At 40.1% G+C, this 25,746-nt stretch overlaps 1 protein-coding gene across 3 annotated transcripts in view; it reads right to left on the minus strand.

Moving 5' to 3' along the window:
- trip4 (thyroid hormone receptor interactor 4) overlaps window positions 1–25,746 on the minus strand; it is a 116,566-nt gene that overhangs the window by 46,340 nt on the left and 44,480 nt on the right. The window contains exon 13 of one of the 3 annotated variants that reach the window (XM_061815324.1): window positions 21,261–21,347. The exons of the other annotated variants lie outside the window; for them this stretch is intronic. Coding sequence (XP_061671308.1) covers window positions 21,261–21,347 — 87 coding nt within the window. The remainder of the gene's footprint in view (window positions 1–21,260; window positions 21,348–25,746) is intronic. 3 annotated transcript variants of the gene reach the window in all.

Here is a 25,746-nt window from a genome sequence, read left to right on the forward strand (position 1 = left end):
TAAGCTTTCACTCTGTTAAATAAATTCTAAATAAAATGTAAAACAACTGACTGGTTACCAAGTCTGCCTCACAATTCTGAGGACCCAGGTTCAAACCTGGTCTTGCCTGTGAGAAGTTTCCATGTTATCTCCATGCATGCGTAGAGTTTCTCTGCGTACTCCAGTTTAGCACATCCCAAAAACAAGCAGGATAGATTAGCTGAAAACTCTCACCCATAGGTGTGAATCTTAATATGACAGGTTGTTTATTTATATCTCTCCTGTTGTTGGCTGAGGACCATCTTAGGGTTCATCCTGCCTCTCGACCTGAGTCAACTGGGATAGGTTCAAGCACGCAGGCCCACTACCTTACAGAGGATAAGCGGTATGGAAGCTGAATGAATGAATGGAAAATAAGGCTTGCCCTTGAGCTGATGGACTGTGATGTGAGCCCTAACTGTCAATGAAGCTGAGAATGAGTTCACGGATGTCAACTACTGCTTGAATATTGATAACGTCTCCCACTGTGGCTATGGTTTATAAAAACAAACAAACAACAAACAAACAAACAAACACACACACACACACACACACACACAACACACACACACACACACACACCACACACACACACACACACACACACACACACACACACAACACACACACACACACACGGCAGGTCTGAAATCACGTGTCTCCAGATCCAGAGTGAATATGATCCATGGATCCTTGAATCCCTGCAAATTTTTGTGCTCTCAGACACGGATACACATCAAATGAGATTCTTGTACTGTAAATCACAATGTTTTCAGGTGTTTTAGGGATTGTGTTGACAACATCACCACCTGAATGCAAAATTTTCCAGATAGGTCTTGGTTCCATTCTTCATCTACCTATTCCTCCGGTCTATTACTTATTTTGTATCATCGTTGCATTATCCATCATAAGTTAATTAGGTTCTGACACACACTCTTCCAGACAAAAGTAGGTGTAAATATTGTTAAATAATCTGAATAATATTTATCCATTCATTTTCCGCACAGTTTATCCTTACAGGGGTCATGGATATGCTGGAGCCAATCCCAGCTGACTATAGGCGAGAGGCACACTGAACTGGGTGCCATCCAATGGACCTTTCTGACTGGCGATCTTAAGCTCCGCCCCCTTTTCTACAGTTACCATGTCGCACAAGCTTCCAAAATGGTGAATGCACAGAACAGGTTTGAAGTCGATTCTCTATCGCGTATTCCAGACAATATTGCGGTATGTTTTTTGCCAAATCCGTCAGACTTGTCCAAGAGAGTTCTACACAGAGGTCTCAACTATTTCATGTAAGGATATGTACATGGAATTAAGATTTTGGATGGAGCAGCACGCAATGTCAGATGTACAGCGAAATGTTGTCGATCAATGCAAAAAAGTTTGACGCCTGACAAACTTCATATTGAAATCCAACAGGATAAAATAGTGGAATCGTAAATCAGGGTGAGTACTTTTTACTTGGAAAGATCACGAGTAATATCATTGTAGTCTTTATAAGTGAGTGGGTGTATTCATTTGACTTGGGTCATAATCGAACCCAGTGTTCTGTCTTAAAAGTCTGATATGATACAAATGGGCAAATAGACATTTCTCTTGCATGACATTGCGGATTTACATATCCATAACCCGACTCTTCGGCATAAAACATTACACACTTCATTTAGCAGGTCAGTGATAGACCAACAAAGTGAAAGTTGTTCTCCTGCAATGTATAAAGCACTGATAATAATTCAATCAAACTCAGAGAAGATACTTCTCCCTCACTTACCTTCGAATATACAGCCTAGTGTTTGTGGATATTGTTCACATTTAATTGTACGTGCAGTCTTCCGCCAGCCTTAATCCATCGTAGACACTTCGTCAACTGTGTTTTAGGCTTTGGAAAATGAATCAACAAGGCCCCTTGTAACCTACCAGGATATCTTTTATCAGAATTACACGTTCCCCAAATGCATGTGATGACCATTTTCTTCGTAGCATTAAGATGGGGGGGCTGGGTCGTCAAGCCAGGGGTTAAGACAATGCGGCTATCTGATTGGCAGATACTGTACGAGTGATTGACAGGTCGGAAAGGTCCATTGGAAGGCACATGTAAACAGACAACAATTTGCACTCACATTCACACCTATTGGCAATTTAGAGGTTTCAATTAACCTACCATGCATGTTTTTGAGATGTAGGAGGAAACCGGAGTACTCTGAGAAAACGGAGAGAACATGCAAACTCCACACAGGTGAGGCACTAAACCCGGGGGACTCAGAACCACCAGTAGTCCACCCTGCTGCCAACGAATACTTTTTCAAGTTAATAATGCAACGTTTTGTTATTAATTAAATCTTGGACTAATGTCATTTTTGTACATGTTTACACTTCCTCACACTCAATTTACCTTTCTAAACATAAGGATTGATCCTCTTTCCTGTTGTTTCATTGTCACCCTCAGTTTGCTTGCAGAAGCTCAGGAATGATCCCCACAGGGAACTGGCAATCTCGCATGAAAAGGCTTTCAAGTGGCATGCTGCTCAAACAGATGCGCATACAAATTTGATCTTAAAAAAACAACACGAACAACAACAAAAAAACATTAATGAGTAATATGGTAAGTAAGTATAGGAAGTATGGTAAGAATAGGGTAAAACTGAATTTTTTAAAATTGGTTTCGTGTCTTTTTCAAAAGGATTCATAAATGGACATACGGCTAACACATGCTTCATAAACGGGGTCTGAGGGTTAAACAGATTTCCTCATTTTGCAATGTTTGGCTTGTTCTGGTATGAAAGTGAAATGACGGACCTTTCACTCAAAGTGGTTTAAAACAAAACAAATCAAAAACCCTGGATAAACCTTTGTCCTGCGACTGAATAATGAAGTCAGCTAGTCATCAAATTAATTAAAGAACACACCTGAAAATGCTGAAAAACCCCAACCATCAATCTTGTGTGAATCTAAATGAAATGTCTAGGAACGCAACAATAAGATGATTAATCTGTCAAACCAGATGTAAAATTATGTACTTGATAACACAAACACACAAGAATGCTGGTACTGCATGCCTAATTGCAGGAATGAGAAGAAGAGAAACCTGCAGTGTTTCAGTGTACATTGGAGTGAAATGGTTGTTTAAACCCCCATTACAATTAAGTTGGGTGTCTTGAGACATGTAAAACATACAGAAAATAAAAACAAAAGACAATGCTTTGAAAATACTTCTCAACTTTGAGTATACTCAACTGGATACACTGCAAAGCAACAAGTTCTAAAAAAGCTTGGACACGCCAAAAAAAAAAAAAATGGAAAAGTCAAGGAATGCTAAAACAAACAAACCCACTCCCTCCACTCCAAAATAAATAAAACTATAACTAAAAATAATTGGGAGCATTCCATAGGTGAACATGTTGGAACCTCTTCTTGGAGTTGTCTTATTTTCTTGAGGATTTAAAATTTCATCCATACATCCATTTTCTGTAGTGCTAATCCTCACAAAGGTTGTGGGTGAACTGGACCCTATACCAGCTGACTCTGGGTAAGAGGCACATCTGCCTCACTGTTTTGAGAAGCAAGACAATGTGGAGTTTAAATACGCTCCCAATGCCTGTGTAGGTTTTCTCCTAGTACTTTGGCTTCCTCCCAGATTCCCAAAACATGCATTGTAGGTTAAGTGAAAAACCTAATTTGTCCATGAGTGTGAATGTTTATTTCTGTGTCCTGTGATTGGCTTGTGACCAATTTAGGGTGTACCCTACCTTTCTCTGGAAGTCAGCTGAGATTGGTGCCAGCACGCTCGCGACCTGTCCATTTTCTCAAGTGACGTAGCGGCGGTGACGTTACTAATTATTTCCGGTTTCCTGTCTAGCATTGCATATTACAGTAATTTTCTCTATGTACATATATTAATTTGCCTGTTTTATGACATCATATGATAGTTTAGCTTAAAAAAAAACATTTATAGGGGTTATAGTGCTTCTATTTTTTTTTTTCAAACATAAAAACTTTGCTTTTGGACAGTGTTGTGTAGAATTTTTATATTCACTTCACAGAGAATACAGTCTCTCTTCAACATCATGGGTTAAATATTTCTGACAAAATTTGGAGAAAAAGCAAGAGGAAGTATGAGGAAACTTTAATATAGTATCCAGAGATCTTGCCATATAGTTTGCCAGGAGTGATACTTTTTCATTAGCAGCTGATTTACAGTGAGACAATTGGTATCAGCAGGGCCCTGGTAGCTGTCTGCTACAAGGTACAAAGTCAGAACTTGATGACAGCATGTTTAAGTAATTTTTCCTAAGCACAAACATGTCGTCAACCGTTTACCACCAAATAAGGATATTGATTGCCAAGTATAGCAGAAACATTTGCATAATGGCTCATTAATCATTTTGTTCATCAACCAACACTAATATTATATGTTTCCAGATCACTACAGCGACAACTCTTAAATTCAAACTATGATGATATCACAACACATCACAAGTAAAATAAGAAAGTGCCACTGCAAGCCATTTTACCAGATCACAATCTTTCTAGGCAGCTTATTTTCTCGACCACCCATTACTTGCTGCTTTTGCCTCATTAGCATTGCAAATACCACCTCGGGCCAAAACAGCAAAGGCACCATAAGAAAGGGACAGAATTAACACATTATGTAAGAAGTGCGAATAAGTGCATAGAACAGTGTGTAAAAGGGGAGGACGCTAAAAGCATATTGCTATGCAGATGATACCTTACACTTGACATTCTTAGATTACTCGCTTTTCTATGGGGAAACTTCATTGTTAGCTATAAGAAAGAACACATTGCTGTAAATTTCAAAGTGACAAATTCCGTGAGCTTTCAATTGGTTGCTCCTGTACATTTGACTTGAATATACAACTCAGATTCAAACTGGCTTGAACTTTGACTTGCCAAGTAACGGTGTGAAAACAGCCGTGCAGCTAATGGGCAAAAACAGTACGTAGTCACTGTTTTATAGATTAAGTGTAAAACACTCACTGCCAAACAATGATTAAAGTCTTCATGAAACATTTACAAGTTTTGTATCAGGATGCATGATAACTATACTGCCGACATTGGGTGGGTGGGTCGTGTGAGGGGGATGACATACCCAGAGGTTGGAAGAAACGTGCTGCATTTATTCTGTGACATTTACTCAAGTAACAGTTTGGATGAATTGTAGTTGTCAAAGTAGTTTTAATGGAGCATACCTCTTACTTTTACTTGAGTATTTACGGTATGTTAAGAAGAAACTGTGCTTTTACTCCGTTACAATAATCTCGATGCTGCTCACTAATTCCTTTATCAATTATTGGTTGTTCATTTTTTTTCACGTGTTTTGTTTAGGCAATGACTGTGGAAGTAAATATGTTGCATGCTGGGAAGGATGTAAATAGTGTTTGAAGTGCATGTTTTGGTGTCAATTATTTTGTGAGTCATTCTTTTGTTTTATTATTTGCTAGTTATGATACTCTGTTTTCTGTGTTGTGATCGTTTTAGTTTTTATGTGACACTGTAAGTGTGTACAATGCAGTCAGTAATGACCTGCCAACACAGGCAATGTGTGGGGCAATGTAATCACCTGCTTACACAGGTGAAATCCAATTGTTCCGCACTGCCTTGTGAGCGCCCTCATACGGTAGTTTATATACACGCTAAAACAAGCGCAGGCATGACAGTGTAACCAATGTGTATTAATACTCCATCCATTATTCGCGGGGGTGTAAGAAACTTAAACCCTGCAAATAACGGGAACACTGTATACAGGTGTGTGGATTTCCTAATCAAGTCCAATCAGTATCATCAAACACAGCGGGACTCCAATGAAGGTGTACTGTGGCAGTTATCATGGATCTCTAGTTTTGTAATAACCAAATGATGAAATCTTTATGAATGGTGATTTACTACCACTCTGTCCTAGCTAGCTCACATAAGCTCCATAGAGCTCCTGCACGTGACGTCACCATTTACATGGCCCCATATTGCCGGTCAAAAAGAGCTGCTCGACAGTGTTGGGGTAATTGAACCAGAGGAGAATATTCACAATGCCCGAGACTTGTTGTGGTGTTGGTTGTTAAAACAGACAAGACAGATATTCAAAGATGTCATTCTATAGAATACAAGCTGAAAAGACCAGAAAAGATCAATGGATTTTGCCAATTAAATGTGATAGATGGTGCCCAACCAAATACACGACTGTGTAGCGATCACTTCACTTCATGTAGGAATTATTCTTCTCAATCTCAAATTCCCAAGAAGTATTTATAATGCCAAGTTGACTCATTTGAGATCAGTGCGTTAAAAAAAAAAAAAAAAAAAAAAAAGAAAGACCGCGTCATCTTCAACGTACATGGAAGCGTATTGCAAGCACTTTAAACTTTGGTAAACCTGACAGACTTTTTTTTTTTTAAATATGCATTGTTCTCAAATGAGTCCTATGTGTATTTAGAAAAAGAAAATAAACCATCGGTCACACAGATGTTTACGGAGGTTAACGTGTGGCACCAACATGCTTCTGTGTATGGGGGCTGAAGCCTATCCCAGCGGTTTATTTCCTTTTTTTTTTTTTTTTTTTTTTTTATATAAATACGCATTGGGCTCATTTAGAAGAACAATGCATATTTAAAAAAAAATAAAAAAAAGTCTGTCAGAGAAGTTTACCAAATTTTAATGTGTGGCCGCAACACGCTTCGTGTTCGGAAGGAGCCGAGTCGCTTTCTTTTTTTCTTCTTCCCCAATCATAGCTAATGAATGCAAGTTTGTGTAAAACCAGGGGTCATTTATTTAAATATTGGTATTTGTATTAAAAAAATCTGAGTGGCTCCATCACTATGTGAGATTTATTCTTGATTGAGAACAGATCCAGCAACAAAGTATTTGTATGCGTACAGACTTTTCTAAGCTTTCAAACTCTTCCGTGTAAATCTTGACGACTTACTCACCACATACATGTGTATATCCAGTTGGCCAAGACAAGCAGAAGCGAATTAACAGTCTAATTTCTTATCTCCGAAAACATCGACTTCGGCATTAAATATGTGTCCTCTATGCCAAGTGTCTCTCATTTTTCCATGTACCTTCGTTTATTATCACCTTCTAAATGTTTAATGGTATCGGACAAAACTCTGGGCATCGTGCTTTAAGACGTATCTTCATGTCACCAAACGACTTAGCATTGAACCATGCTTTGCTTGCCCGGCAGTATGGCCAGCCACGTGACTTCTGTGACGTAGGTGGACGAGCTCTATAGTCATTATAGTTAAAGGTAGTTAGTTATTTTTTTCCATACTTCAAAATGTTAACCAACCAACTTCCATTATGACTTGCACATCGCAAGAAGACATTTTCATTCAAGAGGAGAGTCAGCGCAGCAAGAAAATGGTTTGCATCAGAAAATTTGAGACTGTGGACAATTATAATGCAGAGTTGAGTTGAAGCCACAGCAAAAGGGTAACTCAATGTTTAATTTTTATTTTCGGTTGAATATGCTGAAAAGTGAGTTGTTGAAATTTTCAAATTTATAATTTCTAAAGCAATCTATTCCCTTTAAAATGTATTCTATTATTATTCTATAACTGTTATTTTCTGCTATGTCTAGCCTTGCTTAAAGCAGCAAACCATTGTTATCCAAGGACATTCCCAAGTGGGTAACAATAAATGGGTGGGTAGGTGGTGTGAATGTCCTAATTATGGAGATTCCCTGAATCTGACTGAAGGACCTTTCTTATAATCTGTTCTTTTGAGTAGTGGGTTCAGAGAGAAAGTGGGGAGAATGAGGACAGCTGGCCATCTCCGCCTCACTCTCCTCCCATTCTTCTTTCTCCTCTGTCTCTTTTTCTTTATATCATGTAAATCACTCTTTGTATTAAAAAGAAAAAGAAAGACAAGATTGTTTCCTTCCGTAATGTACAAAAGAGTTTCCAACACAAATGTAAATTGTTCATTGTACATGGTTTTGGAAATATTTTTGGAAATGCGCCATATGGGGAATGGTAATGTAATGAGCTGGGTAGGTACTTTTGCCACATAAATAAATTTTGTGTTAAATGGAAAAGAACTACATTTTGTCTACATTTGTGTCATTAGAATTACAAGAAAAGGGGATGAGGGCTAGTGCAAACTACACACGCTTTCTTTTGGCTCGTCCCATTAGGGGTTGCCACAGCGTGTCATCTCAGATGAACGCTCATATTTGTATATATTTCCTGACACAACCCCTCTTGGGGAGTAGAGGCTCCAGTGAGAAATGAACTCACGACCTCTGGTTTACCAAACCAATGCTCTAACCACTGAGCTACGCCCCATGATGTTAATCTTTTTCAGGCTGGTTGTAAAGGCTACACTTATTGCATGTTTCTGAGAAGCCGGTAGTGAGCTACCGGAGTACTTTGTCGGTGTGGGCAATGAGTGCATCGTTGTGTGTAAACAGCAACTCCCTGATGAGAATGTTATGCACTTTGGTCTTTGCTTTGAGGGAGGCGAAGTTGAAGAGGTTCCTGTCTCTCTTGGTGTGGAAATGATACCATCTGAAGGTGCGCCAAAGATTGTTAGGGCCAAGATGCACCCGTTTTACGTCACTCTTGACTGGGAATGGGTCTGTTGAGCATGATCCAATGTAGTACAGCGTAGTTTACAGTGCAAAAGATGTGATCAACCTCAGGAGCTTGGGGGTGGGGGGGCATCCAATTTTGTGTAAGAGGGTGAAGAAGCAGCTTCACTTTGACTGACCAAATGAAATGCATTGGTCCGATAAATGAATGCAAAGAACAAGTAACATCTCCATTCCCAGCACTTCTCCTGTAGCTGCCTAAAGAAGAACGCCGCATTGATTGTCGACATTGGTACTCTGAAACATTTCTATGACTCTTGAGTACAGACATACAACCAGTTCTTGTAGCCTGTTCAGGACAAGTCTAGCGAAGGCCTTTCCCACAGTATTGAGTATGAATATCCTGCAATAGTTGTTAAATTCACTGCAGACATCTTAGTTTATGTGAATGTGATGATCATGGCATCATGCATGATCAGGGGTATAGTTCCTTCCATCCAGCATTCCAGAAGGAGCTGGTGTGGGTGGTGGAGGAGGCGCCGCTCTCTGCTGAAACGGACAAGTACCGATTCTGTCCCTTCCTGGTGTTTTGCTGCAGCCCAGCAATCAATGGCCTCTCTGAGCTCGTAGGTAGTGGGTGTGGCGTGTCAAGTTCTTCCTCGGTAGGAAGGTGGGTAGTATTCTCGATGGCTGTGTGCATGACCTTGTTCTCTCTGGAGTACAGCTCCTGGGAGTGTTCTGCCAATCTCTCCAACTGCATCTGTGGTGATATCTCCAGAGGTGAATTTGAGAGGCGCCGCAGAACAGATACAGTCACTGACTGCATAAGGACACCTTTTTTTTTTCTGTCTGTCTGATGACCCCTGGGGCCTATCCCACCCTTCGATTGATTGGGTGGGGTCCACAGCCTCCATGGTGCAGGCACAGCAATTAAAGTAAACCAGCAGGAGAGTGACAGGCTGATTGGTGCAGCTTCTTCAGTGATGTGGACTCTGTATCGGTCTGTCTGGTGAATAAGGAATTGAAGCTGATCCTAAAGCACTGGTTTTCAAACTATTTTGCCTCCCTCGCTGGGTTAAATTTTCTGTGACGGACGGTGGGGTGCTAACACTGAAAGTTATAAAAGCAGGGTTGTGTGATGGGGTGAGAATTAGAAACAATGGGGGGAGAGAAAATTTGTCAAGCAGGGCTTGGGGGTCCCGTCATGACAACACCCCCTAAGTTTAAAAACCACTGTCCTAAAGACAAACCTCAAGCTTTATGGACTCTCTCTTACAGATAGGGTGTGAAGCCTGGTCATCCAGGAGGGGCTCAGAAGAGAGCCACTGCTCCTCTGCATCGAGAGAAGACTGATGAGGTTGCTTGGGAATCTGACTAGGATGCCCTCTAGACAACTCACTACTGAGGTGGTCTGGCACATTCTACCCAGAGGATACTCCAGGAAGGACCTAGGTCACGCTGGAGAGACTGCCTCTTAGCTGACCTGGGAATGTCTTGGGATGTCCACAGAACAGGTGGATGAAGTGGCTGGGGAGAGGGAAGTCTGAGCCTCGATGATAAAGCCGCTTCTTCCGCGACCTGACCTTGGATAAATGGAAGCAGATGGATGTATGGTTTTGTTATGCCTATATGTTGTTGCTGAACCATTTGTGTTCAGTTATTTAAGGGGTTACAGGAGCACAATACAATGCTAAATTAGCATAAACACCGTGGGGCCTTTCCTAGGATATTTCTCTTTTTTCAAATACATGAGGTAATTCTTTTTGTTTTAGTTTTACAGTAAATTCCAAAACATTTAATGGCATTAAACTGTTTGAAGCCTCTGTTTTGATCCATTGTTCACAATTTGCCACACTGCTGGTTCTTGTAAAGAGTGTTGAGGTAAGTTCATTGTAACCATACAGCGCCCGTCTATCAAGTCTGCTCGCAAGTCAATGCAAATAAACAAAAAATAAAAACAAGTTCAACATTCGCATGTTGAAAACGCCAAATTCAGTCACTCATATTTCAAGCCACCACTGTATTCAGATTATATTTAGGAAGACTGGTACAGTTTTTACATTTATTTGTTAAAATAACAAATAAGCACACGGCCATCGATGAGCATGATAATAACCCTTTTTCTTTTCAATTGCATTATAGGACATCATGAACAAGAAAAATAAAACGATGGCTGTGGCGATTATGTGGTCATGCACCCATGTTTGTTTGTAGTGCAACAAACGAAGTGCTCGCCTGAATGAGCCTGATTATTCAGGGATAAAGCAGGTCTACTTCATATGGTATGCCAAAGGGGGGAGGTCTGATGTGGATGCTTGAGCTTCATGGCTATAGCCCTACTCAACACTCAGTAGGAGGTCACACAAAGAGCCCTATACTGCCTTAATGCAATATTCATGGAGGGTGTGAGCAGAGCAGTTAAACACAGCAGAATTGTGGAGAGACTTTCCAATCTTCTATCAGGGAGCAGCTGCTGCTTGGGCTTGCTTCCCTCTTACTCAAGCATTGCCTGTTTTTTAGCTTGCCCTCCCCTTGTACTCTCTCTACTGCCTCTCACTCAACCATTAATTTTTAATCACAACTTAAATGGCTGCCTTGGCTGTAACTGTTGGGGGCAGTAAGTCAAGGGTTCTTGCTTTTGGTTATGGAGTAGGAATTACATGTGAACAGATCAAGATAAAGATACTCTGTGTGTTTGTGTGTGCGTGTGATAGAGAGCGAGAGAGCGCTGACAAGGGAAATGTGCACTCAGGGACCCAAAACACACTTGCTTACACAATAATTAGCTTTTCAACATGTCACTCCGGCTAGTTGAAAAAACAGATCAAATGAAGATACATATATATGAATTTTCAAGCCTGGATTAAGGCATTTACAAGACGTTAAGGACAGAAGGGATCACTTTAGGGTAATGACTTGTACCATTAAATGGGAGAATGCTTGAAACAGACTAAATAAACCAAATAAAAGCAATGTTTATGATCCATCCATTTTTTTCTAACAAAAATGACAGAAATTAAATACGTGGAATTATTTTCCTTCGGTAAGTAAAATGGTCCTTTTGGGCTGTTACTCTATGTCAACGTTTGACGATTTTCTGAATACAAAAAAGTAGGAATTATTACAAACTAATGTAGGAATTATTATAAACTGGTGAATAGTGTCGGCTCTGGGCATAGGTGTCATAAGTGGTCGACTAGTGTGGCATCTGCTGAAAGGGTGCACTGCCAGCCCACTCCTCCTGGGGAAAATATTTTAATAAAATCATAAAATTACCCACTGGTGCCCTCCTTTATGTTTCTGTCTTAAAAATGACAAATAAAATTACAAAATGAACTAAAGCAACCGTTTTTCATTTCACATCATATGATGTGGGTTCGCATTTGAACTCAGCGAACCAGTGATCAATCAGAGCAGGGCTTTTGGGTACACAGTTCCGCAAAAGAAGAAAAGCAGAGGAGGAAAATAAGTCAAAATACAAAAGTAAAATGTTAACATATTTCCAAAATATTGTTACGTGTAATGAACACATTTTAGCTAGCTAGCGTGAAGTAAAGTAAGCAACAGCTCAACACGCTAATATAGGGTGACCAGAAATGCTATTTTAGGTGGACATGTTCTTTTTTGAGACAGAAAGATATGTACGGCCGAAATTTCAAACGAGTTTGGGATTCTCGAAGCCTAATAACCCCACGTACCACCCAACTGTGCTATTTACAGTTGTTAATTCCGCAATTAAGTGACCAATTTGAACAAATAATTACTTGGGCATGTGTAATGATAGCTCTTTTTATTATTAATGCATAATCACAGATAGATCACACATAATCATCAACAATTATAATCTTATGGAGAAGCACTTGGCGATAGAAGGAAGCAAAAGCATAATTATTTAATGTTAAAGTTGAATTTATTTATTTAGTATTTTATTTAGTTTATTTAAAGTTAATACGGGTGACTTCATTTGCTCTGAAGAAAATTGAAAAAAAAATAGTAAATCGAAGGCTTGAATGTGACATAGAAATTATGCATTTATGTAAAATCTCACGTAACTATTTATTCAGAATAACATTGTATTTTTTTAGGTATTTCCCCAAATTCTAAATATGAATTTAAATGTGGATGCCAATGCACATACAAGCACCTCATTGCTAGAGATAAATGTAAGGAATGAAACATCTTGAGGAACTGTCAAACTACTAAATGCAAAATTAAAATGAGAGAAAGGAAAATTTTCTTGGTCAGTGAGTAAAATCACTAACATATTTTCAACTGAGAAAGGGGCAGTTATTGAGAGAATGATTGGTCAAGTTGTTTCAATTTGGGATTTGTACCATAAACTGTCGTAACAACTATTACTCGCATGATTTGTTTGGCATGAAATGAAGAAAATGTTCTATTTTATATCTTGTAAAATATTAATGTTATTTAATGGGAAGTGAGAAACTGCCTCTTAGTTGGAGCAAACTGTTTTATCCTATTTTGATTGAAGTATGTGATTTCACAATACCACAATTGATTTAATTCTTAAAATTTATTTAGTTGGGTTATATGCACATGCCTAAATAAGAATACAAAAAAACCCATATCATTGGTAGAGTATATAGAGTATATAATGGCCCGAAGCACTTGTATGAGTATGGTTCAAATTGGGTAGCTGTTGCCAGTAAGGTGGCAGCAGTCAGGTTTTTTGAAGATTGTCTTCCATATTGGGGTGGTCTATTGCACTAGTATAATGAGAAGTGGAGTCACAGTCTGTTGGAGTCTCAGGGCAACCCCATACGACCATATCCCTGGACCACTGCTCAACCACACAGGGATCTTTACAGCTACTGTTTACTCAGGATTCACTTGGACTATAAAAGTCAATCCTTGTTGACACATATGGGCTGTTGCTCCCTGAGGCTAATGGCTATTACATCTGTCTGCTTCTTTTCAAGTGGAAGAGAGAAAAATTCCAAGAATCAAATTCTCTTTTTGAAAATGGAAAGCGCAAAAACTACTCACAACCGATGGAAAAATGAAAGCCGCCTCTGAGGGATAATTACTACTTTTCATCTTCCCCACAAGAGCATTTGGGCTGTATTGCAAGTACTGTTAAATGGAATTAGAAAAAAAAAATGGCAAAAGCCTTAAGCCTGCAGTGTCAATACAGGATCTACACTTCCCAACTGTCACAGTACCATTCCGGTGCATATGCAAAACATAATTGTCTCTGATGACATCCTGGTATGTAAGAAAACCGTTCCACATATCTCAAAAAACATGCAACAAATTATTTTTTTGACAGCAAATTCTACACTTTCACATTGATAAGTTTAAAGGGGAACTAAACCCAAGAAATTAAAAAGCAAGAATACATTGCCTGTGCCAGCAATAGTCAAAATATGGCGATCTGATTAATATTGTGTTTGTGGAAAAGGAATGCAACAGAATAATTAATCAATATACGGGGGGAGGTGGTACCATGTTGGGTAAAATCTTTAGCCCTTGCAGACCGGAAGTGACTGAAGGGCGTGGGGGGCGTTGAGTCCCTGTGGCACCCACTGGGTGGACAGTTGCTTGGGTGCTTTAATGGGCTCGGCAGACTGCCCTGGGTCCCTTGGTGTGGGATGTATCCTGTCCACTGGGTTGCTCTCGGGTGGACTACAGGGGCCTATCCGACCCTTCGATTGCGTGGGGTCCACAGCCTCCATGGTGAATGCACAGCAATTAAGGTAAATCTCTGTCACTCTTTGCCCATGTAAAATGGTGACAATTCTCCATTCTGCTTGACTAAAGAGCTTAACAGCACGAAAACGAGAAAGTAGGATTGGAAAGGCTTTAATGATTTTATCTCTCAATTTGGTGAGGAAAAGTGGATCATCTTTGCTTTTAACAGGCAACATGATTATACTACATTCACTGGTACAAACCCAAATATAGTATATTTGTGGAATTACACATTGATAAAATTCTTCCAAGCCAACAGTATTACATATGCTTCCATCCCTCAAATTCTACAATATATGCTTTTGTGTGCTTTCTGAGTTCATTTGTGTACAACGTACTGTCTTTTTATAGTGTATGTTTAACCTTGGATTTTGTGTGGATGAGAATTGTTCCAAATTGTATTTACAAATGATCAAGATTAGGACTGCACGATTTTTGAGGGAAAAAACCCCCGCGATACACAATTGGCCAATTTGGCACTAAAGAAGAGGAAAAGGATCTATACAGGTTGGCCATACAGAAGGATCCAGATTGGAAGTATGTGCAACAGGTAAGTGTGTTTGAGGATATAGATGGAAATGTATTCATTAGTGCCAGAAGTGGGTTGTTTACATGGAAAGAATACTTTGAGCTGATGAATTATAAAAATGTGGTTAGGTCAATCTTTACCTGTGACGCACTTCCTGCATGTTCTTCACTGAATCCATTGTCATATGCTCGCGCACACCTGACAACTTCTTTGTGAATTTATTCATCTTTTTTCACCATGGGCCCCAAGAAATTGATGGCCAGTGCCACCACGCTCCTGACATGTGGCCTCATGCTGTTGCTGCTTGACTTGAGAGGTTTGAAGTGGAGGTTGAACCTGAAGTTGAGGAAATTATATCGCTGGGAAAAATTGACGAGTTGGTTCACCACGAGGATCTTGTGTTAACTGAAAATGTGTTTACTAGTCGGGCGATTGCTCACTTCGATGACGTTTGCCTTGCACATTTCCGCAAGATTATTAAAAGCCACCAAAGGTAAACATCCTTGGATTCGTACTTCAGGAAACATTGAAAGTTATTGTTAATGTTTGTTTTTAATTTATAGTTTATGGAATTTAATATTTTTTCGTGGGATTAAGTTGTGTGCATGGCTCTGCCTCTGAAGACGCCATGATGCCTTTTTGCTCGCCACACACTCAACGCCATAGGTAAATGAAAATATTTTTTTATTATTCTTTACATCACACACACTTTGAATGCTTATTTTTAAGGTAAATGAACATAATTTAGTTTAACTCTGTACATTATGTACAGTTTGAATGCTTATTTTTGGGTCTTGGGGGTGGTGGTGGGTGGGGGGTCAGGGGGCTTGGAACAGATTAAGCTATTTACATGTAAAATGCGTTTCTACTTACGAAAGTTTCATGTTACAAAACAACTTCTCGAATGGATTAACTTTATGAGTAGAGGCCCCACTGTACAATGAAGTATGTCAGAATACTACAGTACGTGGATGATGTCACCTAATCGTGGTGGACGGGTTCGTGTGTCGCAATAATCCTATGAGCTAAATTGTCAAGGACTGCAAGCCCCTGGTACACATGGCAAAACAGGTCCTATATGAGGGATCAGACAAAGTACAGCTCAGACGAAGGTCACTTGGGGCCACCCTCAGGAACCAGACCTGGAGGTGGGGCTCGAACATGTGCACCTGGGAACACACATGGGGCCGACTGGGCACAGCCCTAAAGTCTAACGAGGGTCCGCCTTCCCATGGGCTCTCCACCTCTGGGATGGTCCATAGGGGTCCGATGTAGTGTGAGCTGGGCGGTGGCCAAAGCCAGTGACGTTAGTTATCTGATCCCCTGCTACAGAAGGTTTCTTGCAGGTAAGGAGCCTGAGCTGTGTGAGCTTGAGAAGATCCACAAATGGCTTGGGCTCTGGTACAGTTCTCTATAGAGGGGTTGGACTCCTTTTCACTCTGGAGTTGGCCACGATGAGAAGGGCTGAGCAGATGTGGGTATAGTAGTTATTATCCCCCCAGCTTGGCCCTTGTTCATTGGGCTCACCCTGGTGGATGAGAGGTTAGCTTCATTCTACCTTTGGGTGGGGAATAGGTTCAGACTGTTGTTTGTGCCTATGCACAAAACAGCAGTTCACAATACCCACCATTTTTCGAATCCTTGGAGGGGGTGCTAGATCGCACTCCAACTGGGTACTCCATCATTCTAGTGGTGGACTACAATACTCACATGGGCAATGATTGTGAGACCTGGACGGACATGATTGGGAAGAATGGTCCCCCCCAATCAGAACCGAAGCAGTGTTCTGTTACTGGACTTCTGTGGATGACCACGGATCGTCCATAATGGACACCATGTTCAAGCATAAGTGTGTACATACGTTCACTTGGCACCAGGACACCCTAGGTTGCAGTTTGATGATCAACTTTGTGGTCATGTCATTGGACTTGTGGCCGCATTTCTTGGACACTTGGGTGAAGGGTTAACTGATAACTAACTATCTGGTGGTGAGGTGGCTCTGATGGTGGGGAAGATGCACGTCCAACCTGGCAGGTCCAAACGTATTGTGTGGGTCTGCTGGGAACGTCTGGCATGATCTCCTGTCAGGAGTTTTAACTCTCACCTCAGACAGTATTATCCTCATGTTTCAAGGGGAGGCAGCGTAAATCCAGTCTGAGTGGACCATATTCCACACCTCGATTGCTGAGCCGGCCAACCAGAGCTGTGGGTGTCCCTCTATTGGCTAGGAGGGACGTCAATCTTTACCTGTGATGAACTTCCTCTATCTTCATCACCGAATCCATTGTGGTACGCTGGCGCATACTCGCACTCTATAACTTCTCCGCAGATCTTATCATCTTTTTTTCACCGTGGGCCCAAAGAAATTGATGGCCAGTGCGAGCAGTAAGAAGATGAGAGTTGTTTTGTCCATCAAAACAAAAGAAGAAATCATAGAGGAATATGAAAAAGGCATGTGCGAAACTGGCCTCATGCTGTTGCACCCTGTGATTTTGAGAGGATCGAAGTGGAGGTTGAACCTGAATTTGTGGAAATTGTTTCGCTGGGAAAGGCTGACAAGGACATCTACAAGTTGATTCGGGAGCTAAAGGAGCTGGAGGTGATGCAAAATGATGATGAAATTCCATGACAATACCGAATCTATTCAAAAGAATCATCCGGAAAATATGTTAACGAGTCGGGCTATTGCTCACTTAGAGGATGTTTGCCTTCCACTTTTTTGCAAGATTATTAAAACAGTCAAAGGCAAACATCCTTGGATTTGTACTTCACGAAACGTTGAAAGTTAATGTTTGTTTTTAATTTACAGTTGGTGGAATTTGTTAATTTTAGTGGAATTAAGTTGTGTGCGTGTCTCCTCCTCTGTCCACCTCCATGCCGTGTCATACTTCTCTATGGATAGTTGCCCAACGGCAAAGGTAAATGAATATAATTTTTACCTTTACATTATGCACACTTTGAAGGCTTATTTTTGCCAAGGCTTGGAACGGATTAGGCTATTTACATGTAAAATGCGTTTCTGCTTATGAAAATGTTACGAAACGACTTCAAGAACGGATTAATTTCAGAGAGGTACCACTGTATATTGGAATAGAAAACTTCTGTATACTATTGGACAATGTTTAATTAAAAGTACATAAAAGTACATATTAAGAGGGCAAAAGGAAATTTTTTTTTTTTTACCCAATTATCAGTGAAAAGGTATTCAGTGGAACAGGAGAGTTATCATTCCATAAGAACAGGCTGATCTAGAGGAGGAAAATGTATTGCTCAGGGCTCCCAGCCTGTGTGCTTTGCTTTCACCTCAACAGCACAGCTCTCTCCTTTCCCCTCTCCTTCTCCCCATTAACCGGCTGACAGAACCATAATAAACACAGCCTGTCACCTTCAAGGCCTGCCTCTCATTTACTAGAGAACACATGAAACCCTGCTCTCACATTCCCTCTTCCTCCCTCCCACTTCCCTTCATTTGCTGGACTCATTGGAGCTGAAATATGGGTTTTGGCCCCTGCTGCATCACATGCTACAGATTCTCCTCTATAACGAGATCGACCTGAAATGCATGAATATTAAATGGAAATATGAATTAATACCAAAGGTGCTATTTCCATCAAATAATGCATCAGAAAATGTTTTTTCTCTTGGATTAAGGTTTTTCTCTCCCAGCAGTGGACAGCAGAGGAAAAAATGCACAGGGGAGACTAATAGCCACCCTGAGAGAGAAGGTAGACATTGTATAATTGGCTTCTTTTTCATTTGCAACACCATGGTTAATTCGCAATGAAAATAAAAAGTTTAAAAGATAATGATGTATTTGTGGATGCACACGTTTTGGCATCTTGTTGTTGGAAAAAGGGGGAAATGCAAGACATTTCCATTTTGTAATTGTCTAAATCAGGGATGCCCAAACATTTTCGCCCCAAGATGTACTTTTCAAGCAGCTGCCCTTCAGCAAGCTACCTTTCTTGAGGGAGTGGGCGTCGCGACCATCTCTCCGGTTTGAGAGCACAGTGAGCTAAAATTCTGGGCTACCAACACAGGTCAGCGCCAATGTATGATAATGTACCTTGCATCACTGCATGAGCCACTCTTTCACAACACAAGATAACTAACAATGTAAATTAAATCCTCACCCATGGCTTTACAGTGCTGTGTAACTATTTCTTCACAGCTGGAGAGCTTTAACCGGAGATAATATTCTTGTCTTATTTTTAAAGTCCCGTAACAATACGTCAGCTCCTTCAATGATTGCCTCTCTTACCATCTCTGCTTCTTGGAAAGACTTCTTATTCTAAACAATGATGTGACTCACCCAGAACAATGCTTAGGCGGTATTTTGCGTGAAAAACAATTGCTCTCAGGACAACTGGGATTTTAGTTCCTTAACCCCTCTCTTTCTCAGTTCGCTTTTTGGTAGGAAGTCAATATTGTATTTTCCATATACAGTCCTAAAATACCGCTCCACATATTCCTTCTTTGGTAATGCGATGGCAGATGAGGCACGCACATTTAAAAAATGTCAGTGAAAAAAATATCACTCCTCCCATTCTGTATGAAAATGTTTTTTCTCTTCTTACTTGGTCCTGTTCCCTCACTAATTTTTATACCCTTTCTTAAGTTTAAGAAAAAAAACAAATACAAAATAGAGGTAACTCACTGGCTAGCTTGTTAGTTCTAATAGACTGAGCTTTGTTGTTTGCACGGTCATCGATTATAAATGTATGTCAATCAAGCAACAGGAAGAATGATATGCTGCCATTTTTTTTGTCATGCAATGTGATACGATCTACTAATACAGTGTTCCAGTTATTCATGAGGGTTACATTCTTTACACCCCTGTAAATTACGAAAATCCACAAATAATGGATGCAGTACACAAATAATGAAACTTAGTGCAGAATTGATGTGACAACACTGTACACTAAGTTCTTAAACATAAACAAGCAGACTATTCCCAGTACACCTCTGTAAAGACTGACAGATAGACAGAGATAACTATAGATGCCGATTATGCTCTATGAAGGCAACTGTGTGTACGTGCGTTTACGAAAATGTGAAAATACGTGGCGGTTTGATATTGTGGGATAGAAAAACACATGCGCGCACACGCACACACACACACACACACACGCACACGCACACGAGCACACACCTACACACACCATTGCTCCCACCACTGTAATTTTGTTGTGAAAAGCAAGAAAAAATGACAAGATTATGCAACTATTTCACTAGTAGAGCTGTGGGTGATTTTAGGAGGGGGGAAGGATGAATTTACGTGAGCCTTGTCGCGTGTAAAAGCAGCTCACAGTCCGGACTACAATGAAGTTGAAAGTTCTCCCTTTTCATTGTACATATTATTTAACATCCACCCATTTTCTTAGCCGCTTATACTCAAGAGGGTCGCAGGGAGTGCTGGAGCCTTTCCCAGCTGGGCAGAGTGCACCCTGAACTGGTTGCCAGGCAATCGCATGGCACATGGAGACAGACAACAGTTGAACTCACAATCACACCTAGGGGCAATTTAGAGACTCCGATTAATGCATATTTTTGGGATGTGAGAGGAAACCGGAGTGCCCGGAGAAAACCCTCACAGCAAACTCCGCTGTCCTGAAAACAAATGCCCAAACTGACAGTGTCTTAGTTTTCAGTGAAAAAAGAGCTATTTGGTAAACTGCCCCTGAATTGAAAACACACTTTATTATGCAATATATGCGCTTTGAGTTTAATCTTTTCATTCTACACTGCATTTAAAGAGACTGTTAGATCAATTCAAGCATGAAGGAAGTGACAGACCAAGAGGATTAGAGGGCAAAGAAGATCATGGCTCAGGACCCATAGCCAAACAGCACTAACAATGACCTTCAGGTTAAAAAACAAGTCTCCACACAGATACAAATGTTCACAGGATGTGAACATAAACCATTATGCACTTCCCTTCTTATAGGGAGTCCGTCTTGGCTATTTGCCATTTTAAATGTCACAGACTCCTCCACAAGGTAATGCTTCCTCAACCTCACCTGGCATCCAACATAACCTTACACATTTACCATCCACCCACCCTTTTCCCATACCCCTTATCCTTACTCACTATAGTCAATTTTTAAATGTAGCTGGAGAAAGGAAACAAACTTTTGATTCTGAAATTCAGGCTAAATTCTGTTCCTGTTCCAAACCATAAGGTCGACATTCTGTAATAATAACGCTTGAAAATGACAACCCAATATAGGAAAAAATATACATCAGGCTCTCTATCTTGTATAACAAGACAGTGACGATAAGGTTAAAAAAAGAGAGAATACCCTAAAAAATTATATTTTATGATTCCTTTTATCAAATATTTATATTCACGTGTACATGAAGTCCCAGTTAATCTCATAGTGGTGTAGGAGACAAGCTCAATATAAGATGCTGGGGTAGCAAAACAAACAAACAAACAAACAACAAACAAACCCTCGGCTTCTGTGTGTTGGATGAGTAGTGATGCCTTGACCTCTGAGAGCCATGAGCATTGGGAATTGAGAGAGAAGAGGGGCCCAGCTGGTGACACATGAATATGACAAGATGGAGAGCTTGGATAAGATCGACCAATTCAAACATGAGATAATGGTATCATCACTGCAAAAAATGCATACTATTCATCAAATAGGGGCATACGAACTACAAAGAATCCTTCAATATTGTGATTCGGATTACACAATGAATCCTAAAGTGTTGAGAGTTTGATTACCATTTGATTTTATTTCCATTTCATATAAAAGCAAAAAAAAAAAAAAAAAAAATGTAAGACCCAACTCTCAATATAAGACAGCACTTCAACAGCCCAACAAATTAGAGGTATAAAAATAATAAGTCAACCAGCAAGTATTTTAAGCGGATACAAACTAATCATTTGATTAAGGACAATTGCTGTACACATTTTGAAATATGTGTTTAATTGACAGGTGGGGTTTAAGTGCAAATGTCCCTTGGTTGAATATCATCCATTTCGGTCATTCAACTCGTGGGGATAATCGTAACATCATTCACAGTAAAAAATAAATTTGCCAGTTTCACTTTTGATGGTAAACATCAGAGGCACAGAAAATACTACTGTTTTGCTTACAACTCACTGTCTCACCTGTTGTGGTCAACAGGACAGTCTGCATTTGGTAATTTCTTTTGTTTCCCAAGTGTTAAAAGACAGCCAAGAAATCATAACCAACAGCTTACAAGTGGAGGAGCATTTTAGACATACAGTGCTTACTGAAAGAAATTGAGTTTCAGTTAAACTTCATATTCTCTGGTCAAAATTTGCATATTTGCATACTATTTTAGAACATTATGCATTCTTGTTTTGCTTTGGCTTAGGGGTCGCCACAGCGTGTTATCTTTTTCCATGTAAGCCTATCTCCTGCATCTTCCTCTCTAACACCCACTGCTCTAATGTCTTCCCTCACAACATCCATCAACCTTCTCTTTGTTTTCCTCTCGCTCTCTTCCGTAGCAGCTACATCTTCAGCACCCTTCTAGCAATATACCCACACTCTCACCTCTGGACATCAAAGTATGCTCTCTTGAACCTTGTCTCCAAAGTCTTCAAAGCACCTTTTGCTTATATTATACAGTTTTTCTTGTGCAGAATTTGAATTGGAAATCTGTTATGAAGGAAACATTTGTTGATTGAACATGTTTTTGATTATCGGGAAAAATTGATTGCACATTGCTGAATTCGCCGGAAATACCCGAGCACACAGCGGAAAATCCTGAGAAGGGACGTGACATAAACATGGCTGGTCTTCGACTCCAATGTGAGAACGACGATGAATTTCACAGTAATTCGAGCGATGAACATGATTCTGGGTCCCATGAAGACAGTAAAGAATACGAGCTTCATCAAGGCGTTAATGGTTATCAATTTGAGCAAGTTAAACAGAACACACGTTCACATGCAGACAAAATAGGTGGGGATGAAGGTGCCGAGCCAGCAGTCAGACCCAGGGAGGGCTAGTATTTAGCTAGAATTCCCGGTTTGCATACAATATTAGCCCGTTTTTCTAGTTGAGAATGGTCAAACGATTTGCTGTAATAAAACATATTTTTCGCTAAGAACGACATAATCTGGTTTCATTGAACCATGTCAACAGTGTTCGAAGTTTTCAGGAAATAAAAGATGATCAATATACCTCCGCACCTTGTCTTTTAACAAAACCTCTTTGGAGTTTTGGGTTATTTTTCTTGGGGTGGGGGGGCTTCTGAGCTTGTCGGACAGTGTCCAGGTTCAGCGGCCAATCCAAGTTCGCGTTTGGTCCCCTTTAGCAACACAGATCTGTTCAGGTGTCGGAACTGGCTGTATGGTAGGCACTGATCCAGGTTTTAACATTTAAAACCTATTTCAGACACGAGTCCACCAGTAAAAGAATCCTGTCCGGGGTGAAATGTTCACTGCATATGACAGACTGCTTACTGGGTTTGGAAAAATTAGCTCTTGTTTGCACAACCCTGACAGTCTTCTAAGGCTGGGGTCTTTGGAGAAATAATGTAAACTATGAACAAAGTAATTCGAATTGCAACAAAACTGAACCACACACTTCTTCACCATTGTTACGGATTGATTTTATCTTACAATCACTGAGAAATTCTTCAAACAAATGGGTTTTTCTTCAGCGTCAACAAGCAATGCTACGAGCAATAAAGCCATTAAACAGACACGAGTCCTAGTTGTGATGTCAGAGGTTAACCACATGAAACCGGTCAAAGTTCATGGACTTTTATTCATAAATACTTTTTTTTTTTTTTAGTAAAAAGATCGAACAAGATATGCATTTTATGGCACAGTTGAACATATAGTTCGTGTTTATAGTTCAAAATACTTAAAAAAACATATACAGTAAAGCCTCAGTTTTCTAACATCTCCGTTTTTGAACAAATTGGTTTTCGAATGAAAATTTCGAGATTTTTTTTGCTTCAGTTTCTGAATGAAAATCGGTACTCAAACACCGCTGAATTAACCCGGGAATAACATATTGCGCCCGGCCAGACCGGCTGACCCACGGCGCCTTTGTTGTGAATTCCCACGCTGCTGAAAAAACACAGAAATAAAATTTTGCATGCGGCCAGAACAGCTGACCCACGACGTGCTTTAATGTGAATTCCCACGGCGCCGAAAAAAAACGGGAAATAACATAACGCACGCAGCGCAATCAGCACAATTTTGTTATTCTATATAACGCAGCCTCTGTACACAGATGTGTCCCGGTAGTAACGGTTGTTTGTCCCAAGTGCTGACTGACATCAAAGTCATCTGTGCCTAGTGCAACGAAATCCATAATTTCATCGTACTTCATTACCCCAATAAATCTGAATGTAGCAGAGCACTCCAAAATTTTAATGATGTCGTGATGAGCCACTTCAGAAATGTTCTTAAAAGACGGCAGAAACATATGACATTAGATTTGTTTTTTATTAAAAGGGGGCGAGTCCCTACCCCCGAAGACATTCGATATGTACAGTTGTTGTTTAAGTCGAGTTCCGAATGTTTTTGTATTACTTTTTGTAAAAATTAAAAACCAAAAAAAAAGGCTCTTTTCCCCCTTGTTATTGTTTGTTTAAACATACTCTGCACTTTTGTTCGTAAAAAAAGTTTACACAGCTGGGGGCCGAGTCGCTATAGATACAGCAACGCACTCCCAGCCTCGTGTAGTCTACTACTAAAGCATACATTTTAAGCAATAAATATTTTTCTTAAATTATTTTATTATATAAAGTATTTAAACTATACATGTATTTCTACTATGCAGTTTATTATCAGGAAAAGCTAAAAAAAATGCTTTAAAAAGACTTTTTTAGGCTTGGAATGCATTATTTCTTTTTCCATTAATTGTAATGGCAAACATTGATTCGGTTTTCGAAAAATTTCCTTTTTGAACCGTTTTCTGGAACGGATCGTGGTCAAGAAACAAGGCATAACTGTAATATATACGTTAAAAATGGGAACTAGCACACTTTTCCTTCATTCTTCAGGCACTAGTTAGTCAATAAGTTAGTCAAAAACTCCACAGCCACCTCTTTAGTTCCCACAGTTGTACTTGCTTACCCAAGTAGTAGCCTTGGTAACATGCTCTACAGTGCTGTATGGTTTTGTCTTTTTCACTCATCGTTGGAGACATTACACAACTTTTCTATAGAAGTAAAGATTTGCTAAACATTGAGGGACGTACTCTGGACTTCCTTTTACAAACTTTTTGTAAACTTCTTTTACAAACAAATCCCCACATTTTTCCCCTGCACAGCAAAGGCACAGCGGCTGTGGTTTATGAAGCATGGAGAAAGCAAAGAGGACAACACAGAGGGAAGCATCCCGGAGTCAGGCTTAAGTTAAACTCCAACATCAAAGATTCCAAATGCCCTTCCTGTTAATACAACTTGCAAATCTAAACTAGGTACCCAACAAAATGGATAAACTTAATCTTCTCACACCAACCAAACTTTGGACATTCCATCAAGTGCTTCACTTTCCTTTGTGAACACAACCCTGATGGCCGCATAATGCTTCCGGGCTTTTTACTTCACCGAACAGACCGCGACACAGCAGTATCAAGAAAAACAAAACATGGCGGTGCTTCTATCTCACTGAAAAATTAAGTACTGACATCACTGAGCTCAACACACACTGAAGCCTGGACTTGGAGCTGTTTTTGAAATGGAAGTCATTCTACTCGCCACACGATTTTGCTTCATTCATTCTCGCTCGTGTTTTCATTTCCCCGAGGCTAATATGCTGCATTGCACATGCTGGCTGAGCAAGTCAGCAAAGTTGAAAAAAAGCACCCTGATTCACCACTAATTATTCTTGGGGACTCTCTAAATCCAAGACACACATTGACTATCCCACCAGGGAAAACAACATTCTAGATCACTGCCATACCACGCTGAAGTCACAACCTATTACCCGTGAAGC

Source organism: Syngnathoides biaculeatus, chromosome 3, assembly GCF_019802595.1.
Source record: "Syngnathoides biaculeatus isolate LvHL_M chromosome 3, ASM1980259v1, whole genome shotgun sequence".
NCBI classification, from domain to species: Eukaryota; Metazoa; Chordata; class Actinopteri; order Syngnathiformes; family Syngnathidae; genus Syngnathoides; species Syngnathoides biaculeatus.